An 11790-nucleotide genomic window follows, 5' to 3' on the forward strand; every position below is an offset into this window, starting at 1 on the left:
AGCGGATTTAGTTTCAACAGGATGGATAAAGAGTACCTTACAGGTTATTATTTACCAATATATCAACCAAAGAGATCAAAGGATTTTCCAACTTTCGCCCTCTGAAGTCAAACCTCATTTTAGAGTAGGTTTAAGTCACAAAAAGTTCATAAAACCAAAGAAAAGAACAACTGAGAGTAACATTTGTTGCATGTTTCTTGAGAATGCATCCCGTGCATAGCTCCTCCTCAAGCACACACACATACTGTACACACATGTCCTTACATTGGACATGTGAAACGTCATCCCATGGCCATGTGAAAGCAGTAATACCTTAATAGGCCTTATCCTATTGGCTTAATAAGGAACCCAGTGGCACTCACAGCATGCCTCATGACTCAAGGTCGAGACAACACAACGCCATCATTGCACTGCTGTATGTCGTCTCTAATATCCTTTATTCGCGTATACAGTCAGCATAATCTCTCCTCTACACAGTCACACAAAGCCAAGAAAATTATTTGGAAAAAAGAAAAACAACTTTACATTGATTCAAATAAAAGATTCAACTTAATTACATTCTTTTAAAAAAGTAATTTTTCATCTTTTCTACGTCATATACAAAGTTATATACTGTACATACACATATGTCAATATACAGATACCGAATGCACTAGGGAAATATCAAAGAGGATCTGAGATTACAGTACAGGGGTCAGGAACCAAGATTTAGCTGCCAATTTCAGGCCACAGGTTTGGAGTCACCCCATGTTTCTGAACCTCCTGATTCCCATGCTCAGTCTTGATCCATGTGTTGCACTGTTCATGCATGACTGATTCATTTAATTGGAAATTATACTCCATCTCAGCTGCTTATCCAGTGAACTGGAGTATAAATGGAAGCAAGTCAGAGGGGTTAATTTGTCTGCTTTGACTATAAAGTAGCCTAGACGGGTTAGCAAAAATAAAACATTGCAAAACCTGAGTTAAATATCTTCAATCTGCACCATTGGGTTCCATGAGAGGGGGGGATTGCATAGCAACCACCATCCCCGCCAAACTACGTGACAGCAAAATAAAGGAGAAAATTACATGCTTTCAATACATATAACATTTACTTGATTTATAACTTTGCACTTTTTTTGGAGAAAAAAAAATGCACAAAGTGTCAGAAAGCAGAACTGTAAACCTAATTAAAAACGTGCTGGTGCAAAAACAAACAAAAAAACCGAAAACCATGCTGGTGGTTGTTTTACTGGGGAAAACCAAAACTAAAAACCCATCCAGCTGCTATTTATCAAAGTATGAATATGTAATATGATCTTTTCACGTCCATTTCTAATGAGTTCATAACCAGATATATGAGTAGGCCTACAAAGTAAATGCTGGTAGAAAAATCTCACATGTCTTTGATTTTCTCCTCAGGTGGGAGTGGGGTCAGTTTGTTCAGGTGGCGCTAGCTCAGCTCACTGTTTCAACCGCTGGCTCACCCTCCTCCACCTTGCTGCCTTTGCCCATGGACTTCATTTTGTCCATGATGTCAGTGAACGTCTCCTTCACTGTCTTCTCCAGGAGCCAGCCCTCGCTCTCGCTCTCTGGATCCTCCGGATTAGCAAGGTTAGACAGGGAGCTGTGGACATACTGCATGCCCACAGTCACACCAGCCTGCAAGAAACAGGAACACAGATCTGATGAACTTAATGTGAAATGTAGCCATGCCACATGAAAGAAAACATTTAAGAAGGGAATTTATTATACACTTGTGCTACAATAATTTGATTGAAATTCCAGTTTAATCAGAAAGATGGAAAAATGATATTATATGAAGGAAGACATTGCATTGAAGTTAAACAAATGTTGTTTGTGGTTTAGAACATAATATTATAATTATATATATTATTATATCTATTATATAATAATAATAATAATATAATCTATTATATAATTAGATAATTATCAGAGGATATCTAGACAAAAATCTGTATTCTCATCATTACTGGAAGTTTCAAATCAGAGCTAAGGAAAAGTATCACCATTGCTCAGCTCCAAATTAGTGGGCCTGTTCTACTCATCTCTAGTTCCATATTTTATTCTTGGACTATACTTAAGTAACATTGCTTGTTTCAGCTAAAAAAAAAAATTTTTTATCTTCTACTGGGTCTTGGTGCTGCATGATGCATGATTTTCTCTGATTGGCTGCCCTGCCCAAGCAGAAGATTGGAGTAATAGGCGGTGTTCACAGACTGCGCTGTTTGTGTGGGATGCCCACATTTGAATATCCCCTCTTTAAGACATCACACAAATCCAAAAGTATAAAAATGGAGCATTCAGTGCAGATGTGGGATGACCTCATTCTTATAATTACGCTATGTAGTTGTCTTTAATTTGACAAACCAGGTATAATAGGTCCACTGTAATGCATCGGTTGTACGTAGTGAATTTTAGCACTCATGGATGCTAAAAATCTGCTGCAGCATAACAATTCTGATTACTTAAGCTGAAATGTAATTAATAATGCTCTTTCAGATAATTTAATAAATCCTTTAATTAAATTTTAAAGCAAAAATGGAAAATATCTGATGTTTTCCAGTGTAATAATATTAAATTCAGAACTTCAGCTTCACTAATAATTAAAAAAAATATCTTCACCTATTATTTTGAATATCTTCTAAATGCTTAGAAATGTTTGCATGGTTTTTATAAGTAGGACATGAAAAGAAGATACAACTTTACATCTTTCAATAAATGTATCTGAGTCAGAAAGTGTGTAATATACTGTAAATATGTTGTGTTAAGGCAAATATTCAAGCAAGGAAAATGAAATTAGGAGCTTTTCTAAATTCTTGAAGTAATCTACAGCCTATAGGGCTAACATCTCATTAGGACAGTTAAGATCCAGTTACTGTAAATGGAGACATCAGATCAGGAGATCAGACTCCTGGAAATAAGTATTTCCTTGTCACCTCTTGCAGATTAACCCATGTGTGTCGTCACAGAGATGCTTGCGTAACTCCTCTTTTAAATCTAGGATTCCTCCGATTCCTCCGATAGCTGAAGCTGTGTTTTTACAACAAACAATTGTCTGCTGGATTTCTGGAGCAAAGATGTTATCTGTACGGCTCTATTTACTGTCTCCTCAAGGTGATGCAGGAACCCAAACAATTTATATCATCACTGTGGTCACTGGCTTCAAGGATTCACCTGTACATGTCTATTTGTTCTGCGTAATCATAAGCAGATAATTTGGCTTTACAAACAACAACAGATGTTGGCAGTGGAGGCCAAGGAGAAAGTTAAAGAGAGGAAAGAGGACACACATGGCTGTTACAGGATTTAGGTAGAAAGTAGCAGGTGAGAAACCGCAGGTGAGCTAAATCGTGCCAAAGGTGGCACAGGGTAACTCGATAGTAGGGCAGGAGAAAATATATTTAGGCAAAGAGGATAGCGGTGTTTGGGAAGGAGATGCAGTAAGTGGGTATTACTGATAGCGTGGGCAGACTGTGGAAAGAAGGGAAGAAGCAGGAATGGAGGAAACTGATGGAAGAAATGCCAACTAGGTCAAGGCTTTGCATGTTTATTCACCTGACTTCCTACTAGCTGGACATTAAAGACTTTCTCTCAATTTCAGTCATTTAACTGAAAATGATCTGAGGAAAAAATGCAGAACAATTTAAAAATGATTAAAATCTAGTCGGATACAGGTACAATATTTGTGACTTAAGAAGGCTGTTGTTACTTTTATCTGCTGAGAAGGGAAGCTGCGGACCTTAATGTGTGCAGGAATGTTATAAGTTGGTGTCTATTGTTTTAGGCCCACTATGCAACTGGAGCAAATGTGATGAGGTAACTCGAGAATTTCAGTAAAAAATAAACTGAGAACTGATTTTCCTTGAAGAAAAAATCAACATATTTAGTTCCAATTGTTCTTCCAAAGTGACTCTTGCAAACTGAAATGTATTGCTAGGCATGTTAGAGACTGTCTAACCTACTGCATGGAAGTGAATTGGACTGGAGTCATAGGTTAAGGACAGAAGGGGAGGTTAACCAGTTGCCAGACCAACCAATTTGTCTTTGTTGATATAAAAAAAATGGGAAGTACTGCTAGAAAACACTTAGACACATAAATATCTCTGATTTGTCAGATCGAATAGGCTGAATTATCTGTATTATTTTTCTGAACATAACAATTTTCCAGACTATTTCTCATTTCAAATGAGGCTTTTCCCTGTTCGGAATTCTTGGGATGTTAAGCCCATTGGGAATATGGGAAAACATTGTCTGGTGTCCATTTTCCTATCAGTTGTTTCTATTGTAGGCTCCACCAACAGATTTCAAGGCTAGAGTAGTGCTCCAAAGAACTCTGTATTTCTGATTAAAATGACTAACACACCTGCGTAGCTTCAATTTAACTATCAGCAAGGTTGTTGCTATTTCTAGATATTGATATGCCAAGACCAGCTGTTTGTATCTTCAAACAAGCCTTCCACCAGTGGACATGGAAATATATACTTTTCTGTAATAGGTGTGACAACCTTTTCCAACTAAGAATTGAACATTGTTTCAGTTAATATTTTTAAGTAAGTCTGTGGCACTGACCTCCAGCATAGTGACCAGTATCACCAGGGATCCGATGGTGTTCATCATGCCACCATAGTAGGACAGCAGGGCATCGCGGCATCCCCGATTCCACACGTTGAGATCCTCTGTGTAGTGGTCATAACTGTAGTGGGCAGTGTTGTTGGTCATCTGTGCCTGAATGCAGGGTCTGGGGGAGCCTGGGTTACAGCAGCTGAAGGGCACTCCATCCATCAGATACTGGCCATCAACATTACTGCCAATGCGGCTAGGAAGAAGAGGAACAGTGAAGGGGAAGATTATGTTAAAGGCCAGGAATGGGTTGTTACTTGAATTAGCACACCTCTGTTAGAATCCCCTTTGTTCAGATTTAACTGGAATCCATACATTACTCCAGGTCAAAAGTTGTTGTATTATACTTTGCAGTACAATCTTACCTTGAGAATAAACAACATTAAATCAGCTATCCAACCTCCACAAAGCTAGCCTGAATTGGCATTCAGTTGTCAGCTAAAAAGTTCCGTCATACACTGCTGTTTCAAACTATCTCAAGGAGCACATATTAAGGTCTGAACAACTGCGAGAAGCAAGAAGGCAGGCACTCAAACACTGAAATTAGAATCACTGCTCAGTCTGCGTAGCTGATCTTGACTATGCTTGAGAGTAGTAGGTCAATGGAAAGGCAAGTGTAATTGGATCACAAAGAACTGGGGGGTGTCAGATATGTATCGGTTATTTCGAGAAATGTCACCACCTACTTGAGCTCTCCGAATTATGACCCAGACAACTTCTGGTCAAAAGCACAGAGACTTTATGATGTAGAATAATTCTGGAGTTACTGTTACTAAGAACGTTGGCAGTGAATGTGATATCTTGCATGTATAAGTACAACAAAAACCTGTAATGGCACCACAACAACACTGACCCCAAATGCTGCCCAATTAGAAAGCTCTAAAGCATAGCTGTTTCCTGTTTTCATGATAACGCTGTTGTGCTTAGTTTATGCTAATGTGAGCATCTCTGGCTACACTTTTTTTGACTGGCAGTGCTGTTACTGGAGTGCTGCCATGTCCTCTGCTGATTGGACAAGACACTGGTTCATGAAGGACAAGACACTGTAATCCTGGAGATTAAACACTAATTATGTCCCAGCACACAAAATTGTTTACAAAAAGTTAAGTGGTGCTGGTTGGCCGAGACATAAACAGGCTAGTGCAAAGCTTTCTCATGGGACTTGACTGTATCTTTTTCTGCAACCATTCACTAAAGTCCAGATCTTCACATATAAATGCCCCCAGATCTCTTCTCTGACCCCAAGAACACGTCTCTGCTATGAACTATAGCAGTCACCGTTTCTGCTATGGTAATCCTCAGTGGATGAAAGTAAGTATTACGCCTGATCTGATCTACCTTCATTTCAAATCCACTTATACTGAACTCTAACTTTGCACAGATCACCCCACCTCAGCAGCTTGGTGCACTTAGGTTCAACGGCAATCCAAACACATTTATTTTACTTCCACATTATACATTAAATATCTCTGCAACTTTTAAAGCCAACAATAAAGGATTTAACTTGTTTTTAAAAATCTCTGTCACTTACTCTTTGACTTCCTTTGAGCTGAAGTCCAGGTAGCGGTTGCTGACCCACTGAATCTCAAACCAATCTCTGTAGTTGTCATTTCCACAGCAACGAAACTCAATCTGCATCAAGTCCAGGGTCCTCTTCATGTAGCAGCGTCCCGGTGTGTCGGTGTCCTTGTAGTACCTCATGCCATTCCTCAACCCTTCAGCCAGGGTGAACTGCATAGGGATTCTCATCAAGAAACACAGCATGGCCGTGACAAGCAGCAGGGCGTTGAATCCCACACAGAATACCAAGTAGTTCTTCAACATGGGCTTCCACTTTGCAAACTTATCGGGGTCCAGTGAGTCATAGCACACTTTGCCTCCAAAGGCGTTGATGCTGCAGGCTATTAGACCCATGAGAATAAGCAGATTGGGCAAAAAGTGGCTTTCATTGTTGTCCATAAGTTCAGAGCGTTTTCGCAGCTCGATCTTGAAGAACAGACCCATGCTGAGGACCAACACGCCGGCCAACACAGCAAACCAGTACATGAACCAGACTGCCTGAGCTAGCTTTACTCGCTTTTTCAGATCAAACTTAACTGGCAACAAAGCCATTCTTCAATCTGTGATGTGTCCTTGCTTGTAAAAAACACTGCAGGAGTTCCAAGATTTCCACTTCGGTTTAGATAAAGTTCTTGAATATGCCAACCTGCAGTTCCCTGTTTGTTTGTAATCAGTATGTCCTCTGGCTGGTCCGAAAGAACAGAAGAGTCAGCTCAGACTGTAATCCATCCTATGGCAAAAGAACCGCTATGAAGAACTCAGTAGAACAGCACCGGATCCTTATTTTAAAGGTTCTTCTGCACCATTGTGTCCTAAACTTCAGTGTTCAAAAGGGTTTATTTCTTCAAACCTTTACAGGAGAAGCTAATGTTGCGTTCTCTCAAAGAGGTTGAGGATGGCCGGGGATCCTCATGATTAAACTCAAAGTTGCAGTACGTCATGCTAAGCCCCTGTAAGCACCCTGATCCAATTTACAGAAGATGAGCCTGATCGTAAGCTGCTGCCAGGGGCCATAATTGGTTTGAGTGTTCATGTGGTCATGGTTGCCTTGATCAAACACATCAGGAGCAGCACAAGTTTCAGCAGATGGTTGACAAAGGTAATGGACATGACAGTAGGGCTAATGATAAAGCCTAATCATTCATAGGTATGGGGTCCACAAGCTCAACACAAACCAGATGTCTTCACAATGAATCAAAAACACTGAGTTAATAAAGCCCCACTATGACTGTACTTTGGAAGTAATTGCTTAATAAATCAAGACCAAACTGTGACAAACTGGACAAATTAAAATGTTTCTTAAACATTATTAAACATGAAAATTCAGTGTTTGCAGCAAACTTTGTCTGGCAAGCTGATAAAAAATATTCTATTGCTTTCATTGATGTTCTTGTTGTCATTTGCAATCTTGGCAGTTAGAACCAACACAGTGTCTGGCACATACACGAGCCAGATACTTATGCTGATCAAAGCCAGGCCTTTCCCTGAACGGTCTATTCTTCTTTCTCCTTGTGGCTGGATGTGAGAGCTGCAGTGTTGCTAAATGTTTACCAAATGCAATTGGAATACTGAACGCCCAATCTCCTTATGATCTTTTCACAATGTCTTTCATCAAACCTTTGTGCATGTTTAGCGCTGTCTCACTAACAATATTTACGTGTTATAATCATAAATTTGCAGTTGTCATAGACATGAATGTCACGCTAACACCAGGTATTCAATGATTTATTTAAACTGTTGGCCAAATGAATATTTCACAGCACTTCTGGTTTATTCAGTAGTGTCTTATACTGCCTACGACCTGAGTGAACGACTATATTTTTAGGAAGCAGCTGCCAAAAGCTCTTTCTTCTCTACCTCATGCAGTAACCCTTGATAATGTGACACGTGTTTAACAGAAAATACTCTTTATTGCGCCTTATTTCAAAGCTGGACTGTCCACTACATTTTATATTATCAGATATTTGCTGTGATTGTTTTAACTACATTTATTAAGCCATTTTATTTTATTTGCTTTATTAAATTTTAGGAGCCATTTAACTCTATATTGCTGATTTATTCTATTATCTTCCGTTTTTCCATAGCATTCTATTTTGTTTCTATTTTGATTTTTAAATGGCTTAGACTGCATTTTAAATAAAATAAAAACACAGAGATATTTTCTTTTCTTACTATTTTCCCCCTCCTCCTTTATTTTGTGTAACTTGCATTACCTTTGTGTGCAGGAATTTTAAAAGGCAGAGTCGGTATAAAAACAATGCCTGAACTATAACAGACTTAAAAATAAAAGACCTCAGACTTGGTGTCTTAATATTTTTGTGTAATAACAATTTACTTTCCGTTCCCTCTGCAAGAAAACCCATATAATCTCTCAAAAGATGCACATTTTACATTAACTGTAAACACTACTCCCATTTTTTTTTCACAAATTTCAATGCAAAAATTGTTCAATATAAAAATGGTCAAATTAATTATACCTGAACTTTATGGTCATCAGAAAACACATTTTGAGAGCACATGAAAGCTCGAGTTTCTTCAGTGTTGGTCAAGTCTTACTGAAACTTTATCAGTAACTTAGCAAGAAGGGTATTTTCAACAGGGTGCTCTACTTTGTTCTTGGGTCAGTGACTAACACATGTCCACAAACTTGTTTTTTAACTGCATATTACCTGTTCTTCAGTGCAGTATTTTTTTTCCTCTGCATGGGAATACCTATTGAGTTCTCTGAAATATGGCTGGTGAGGTTTTCAAAGACATCCAAAATTGGATCAGACTTAACCAGTTTGATTTCCTGCATTGCCCAAGTAGTGAAAACATCCCTCGTGGTATGGATGATGAAATTCCACAGCTAAATGCAGACCATAGATAACGATTGAGTATGTTTTGGCCCCTTTATACTCCTAGATCTTACTCTTCCTCCCCTTATATACCATTTTTTATTTTGCAAAATGTCCTGAGTTAATCCCAAAGAGGTACACATGCAGTATGAATTTCTGAATACTTCTTCTGTTTATACACCTCTTTATAAATGTGGTGAATAGACTCAAAACTTCATATAAGCTGTAAAAATCTGATAGCTATTGAATTGGAATAATCACATGAAACTGAAAATCTTCATGTTTTGGTCTGTTAGGTAAAATAAGTGATTCTGAAAAGCTCAGCCTGTCCCAATACCAAACTACTTGAAATCTGCCTTTGACCTTAGACTCCTAAGAATTAGACTTATTTTGGAAAAAAAAAAAAAAAAAAAAAAAAAAAAAAAAAAAAGAACAGAAACACTGTAACAGCCCAAATTAAGTGAATTTTTATTTAAATATATTAGTGAAGATTATATCCAATAAATAAAATGGACATTAAATGTGCATTCTGGCCACAAGCAGTTCATGTAAAATTTCTACTGTCATTTGTTTTAGTGCATTAGGTCATTAGAAGTCCCATTCTAGGAGTCCCAGTTGGCTTTTCTGTCTGCTTCTGGAATAACAGTCCAGTTTGGGGAAGGTGTCCCAGCAGCAAGCCAGTTGAAGTCATCCACCTGAGTCCAGTTGTTTCGGGCCCGGTCCAGCCCAGACACAGTGAAGTCCTCTTCCAGAGTGGGATAGGACCATGTGAACGGGGCAAAGCTCACTCCGTGACAGTCCTCTATGATGGCTCGGCTGGTGACCTGCAGATACACTTGTGTGTCGGTTGTGTTGTGGGTCCGCAGCTGCTGACAGGGAAAGGCCAGCACGCTGTTTCTGCAATTATCTACAAAAACTGAACTGGACACCGGCCCGCACAGGATCTCACAGCCGTCGATGTGTTTCAGGTGCAGCGTGCTCGGGGAGCCGAACAGATGGACTTTGCAGTTGGTCAGGTGAGTGAGAAGCACATCTCGTTTTTGGATCTCTTCAGCCGTCTTGGTCAGAAACTCACTGGTCATGTTGGAGAAGCCGCACTGCTCGGCGGGTGCTGCTCCATCCACCTGGGTCCTACCTGTCTCTGCAGGTGTGCCTTCATCACGGGGAAGGGGATGAGCATCTTGTGCAGCGGCTTGATCTGTTGCCTTGGTGCGAGTTCGAAAGGCAAACTTCTTCCTGGGCAACGCCTCCTCTTTGGTCTCAGACAGCGAGGTTTGGAGTTTCTGGAGAGCAGCCTGGGCTTGCCTGAGCTCGTACTGCGTTAGAAACTGCATACTGTCATTCAGAAACTTTTGCAGCTGGAGAGTTTTGGTCGTGGCCTCCTCTAGTTTCTCAGTCACCACAGCGCGCTCAGCTCCGGAACAGCTGGACAGTAGCTCCTCTATACACGCCCGCTCCCTGTTGAAGGCGCTGGAGAAATACTCGCTCTTCTCCTCGGCGACAGAATGGCTCTCTTTAGCCTCCTTCCTCCGCTCGGCATCCTCAATCCTCGCCTGGTGCCGCTTCTGAAGTCGCTCTTGTATCCTGGCCGCCCCACTTTCGCCAGAAAACCCATTTTCCTCGTTACCTTCAATCACCGCTGCCATATTATCGCACTGCTAGTTGTGTCGGAAGTGATGACGCTCTTCTTCGTGACTTTCGCAAAGCCAACATAAACACTGTGGCACACCGCCACCTGCTGCATCGGAGTATTTAAGCTAATTTTAAAAACTGAGCTATATATATATATATATATGTATATATATTTTTTCTTTTTTCTTTTTTAAAGATGAAATAAAACCTGCAATTTAACCACAAAATTATATAATTTCTTCTAAATTTGGTCTCTTTATAAGCTTCGACAGACTTCTTTGCCTTTTGAACAAAATGAAACAAAATATTTGAAGCCAAGCTGTGAGCTTATTTTAGCCTCTGTGTAATAGAATATAGTATTATATTAATACGTATGTGTATTATTAATAAAACGCATTTAATGATACTGCTCGACCAAAATGTTTCTTTCATCATTTTAAAGTAAAACAAAATAAAGAACAGTAAATACTTGAACATTTGCATTATTTATTTAATTTCTTTTTATATTTCCATTCGTTTTATATTTATATATTTCAATGAAATATTTATATATTTCAAAGAACCTTTTAATTTTTTTTTTCATATCACCTTCATTTTATCTACCCTGCTCCCTACAGTTTACCCATATTTATAGTGTGGTTTTTGTGAAACACATTACAGATATAGACACCAAATAAATTTAAATAGCATGCCATTTACTCATCTATCGTTTACTGTAAGGTCCCAGCCCCCTGGTTGTGCAGATTGAATGAATCAAAAGTAATAATATTTTCTTTAACGTTTTTATAATAAAGACATCACATACAACACTAGAAGGTGGAAGAAATATTATTTTTACTCGAAAGTGTGTGTAAAATGCGACTGAGTTACATATAAAAAAAAACAATAAGTGTAATAAATGTAAACGCTTTGCTTTCTTATAAAGTCTGACTGCTTTCTGAATACGAATAGGCTTCTCAGCAGGTAACTAGGCATACCTGAGCAACATCCAGGTGTGGCATACACAAAGGCCCGCCCTCTACCGTTGGCAGTGATTAAGTGTAATAACGTTTATCCGCTATTTATAAAGACAGAGCCACATGTAATTATAATTCACATAAGCATTAAAAATAGTTTATTAATTATTTGCGGTTGT

At 39.0% G+C, this 11790-nt stretch overlaps 2 protein-coding genes across 2 annotated transcripts; both read right to left on the reverse strand.

Annotated features, from left to right (window-relative positions):
- Nucleotides 1-424: 424 nt before the first annotated feature.
- Nucleotides 425-7084, reverse strand: prph2a (peripherin 2a (retinal degeneration, slow)). The gene is made up of 3 exons (XM_006790959.3): nucleotides 6158-7084; nucleotides 4576-4822; nucleotides 425-1644 (listed from the first exon to the last, which is right to left on the reverse strand). Exons 1-3 carry the CDS (start codon nucleotides 6736-6738, stop codon nucleotides 1441-1443), a joined length of 1032 nt encoding a protein of 343 aa, XP_006791022.2. The 5' UTR covers nucleotides 6739-7084; the 3' UTR covers nucleotides 425-1440.
- Nucleotides 7085-9479: 2395 nt separating this feature from the next.
- tbcc (tubulin folding cofactor C) lies at nucleotides 9480-10711 on the reverse strand. Its single transcript, XM_006790958.2, has one exon. The coding sequence runs from the start codon at nucleotides 10667-10669 to the stop codon at nucleotides 9626-9628; it is 1044 nt and encodes a 347-aa protein (XP_006791021.1). The 5' UTR covers nucleotides 10670-10711; the 3' UTR covers nucleotides 9480-9625.
- Between the last annotated feature and the right edge of the window lie 1079 nt (nucleotides 10712-11790).

Source organism: Neolamprologus brichardi, chromosome 8 (assembly GCF_056152115.1).
Source record: "Neolamprologus brichardi isolate AB-2024 chromosome 8, ASM5615211v1, whole genome shotgun sequence".
In the NCBI taxonomy this organism is placed as follows: Eukaryota; Metazoa; Chordata; class Actinopteri; order Cichliformes; family Cichlidae; genus Neolamprologus; species Neolamprologus brichardi.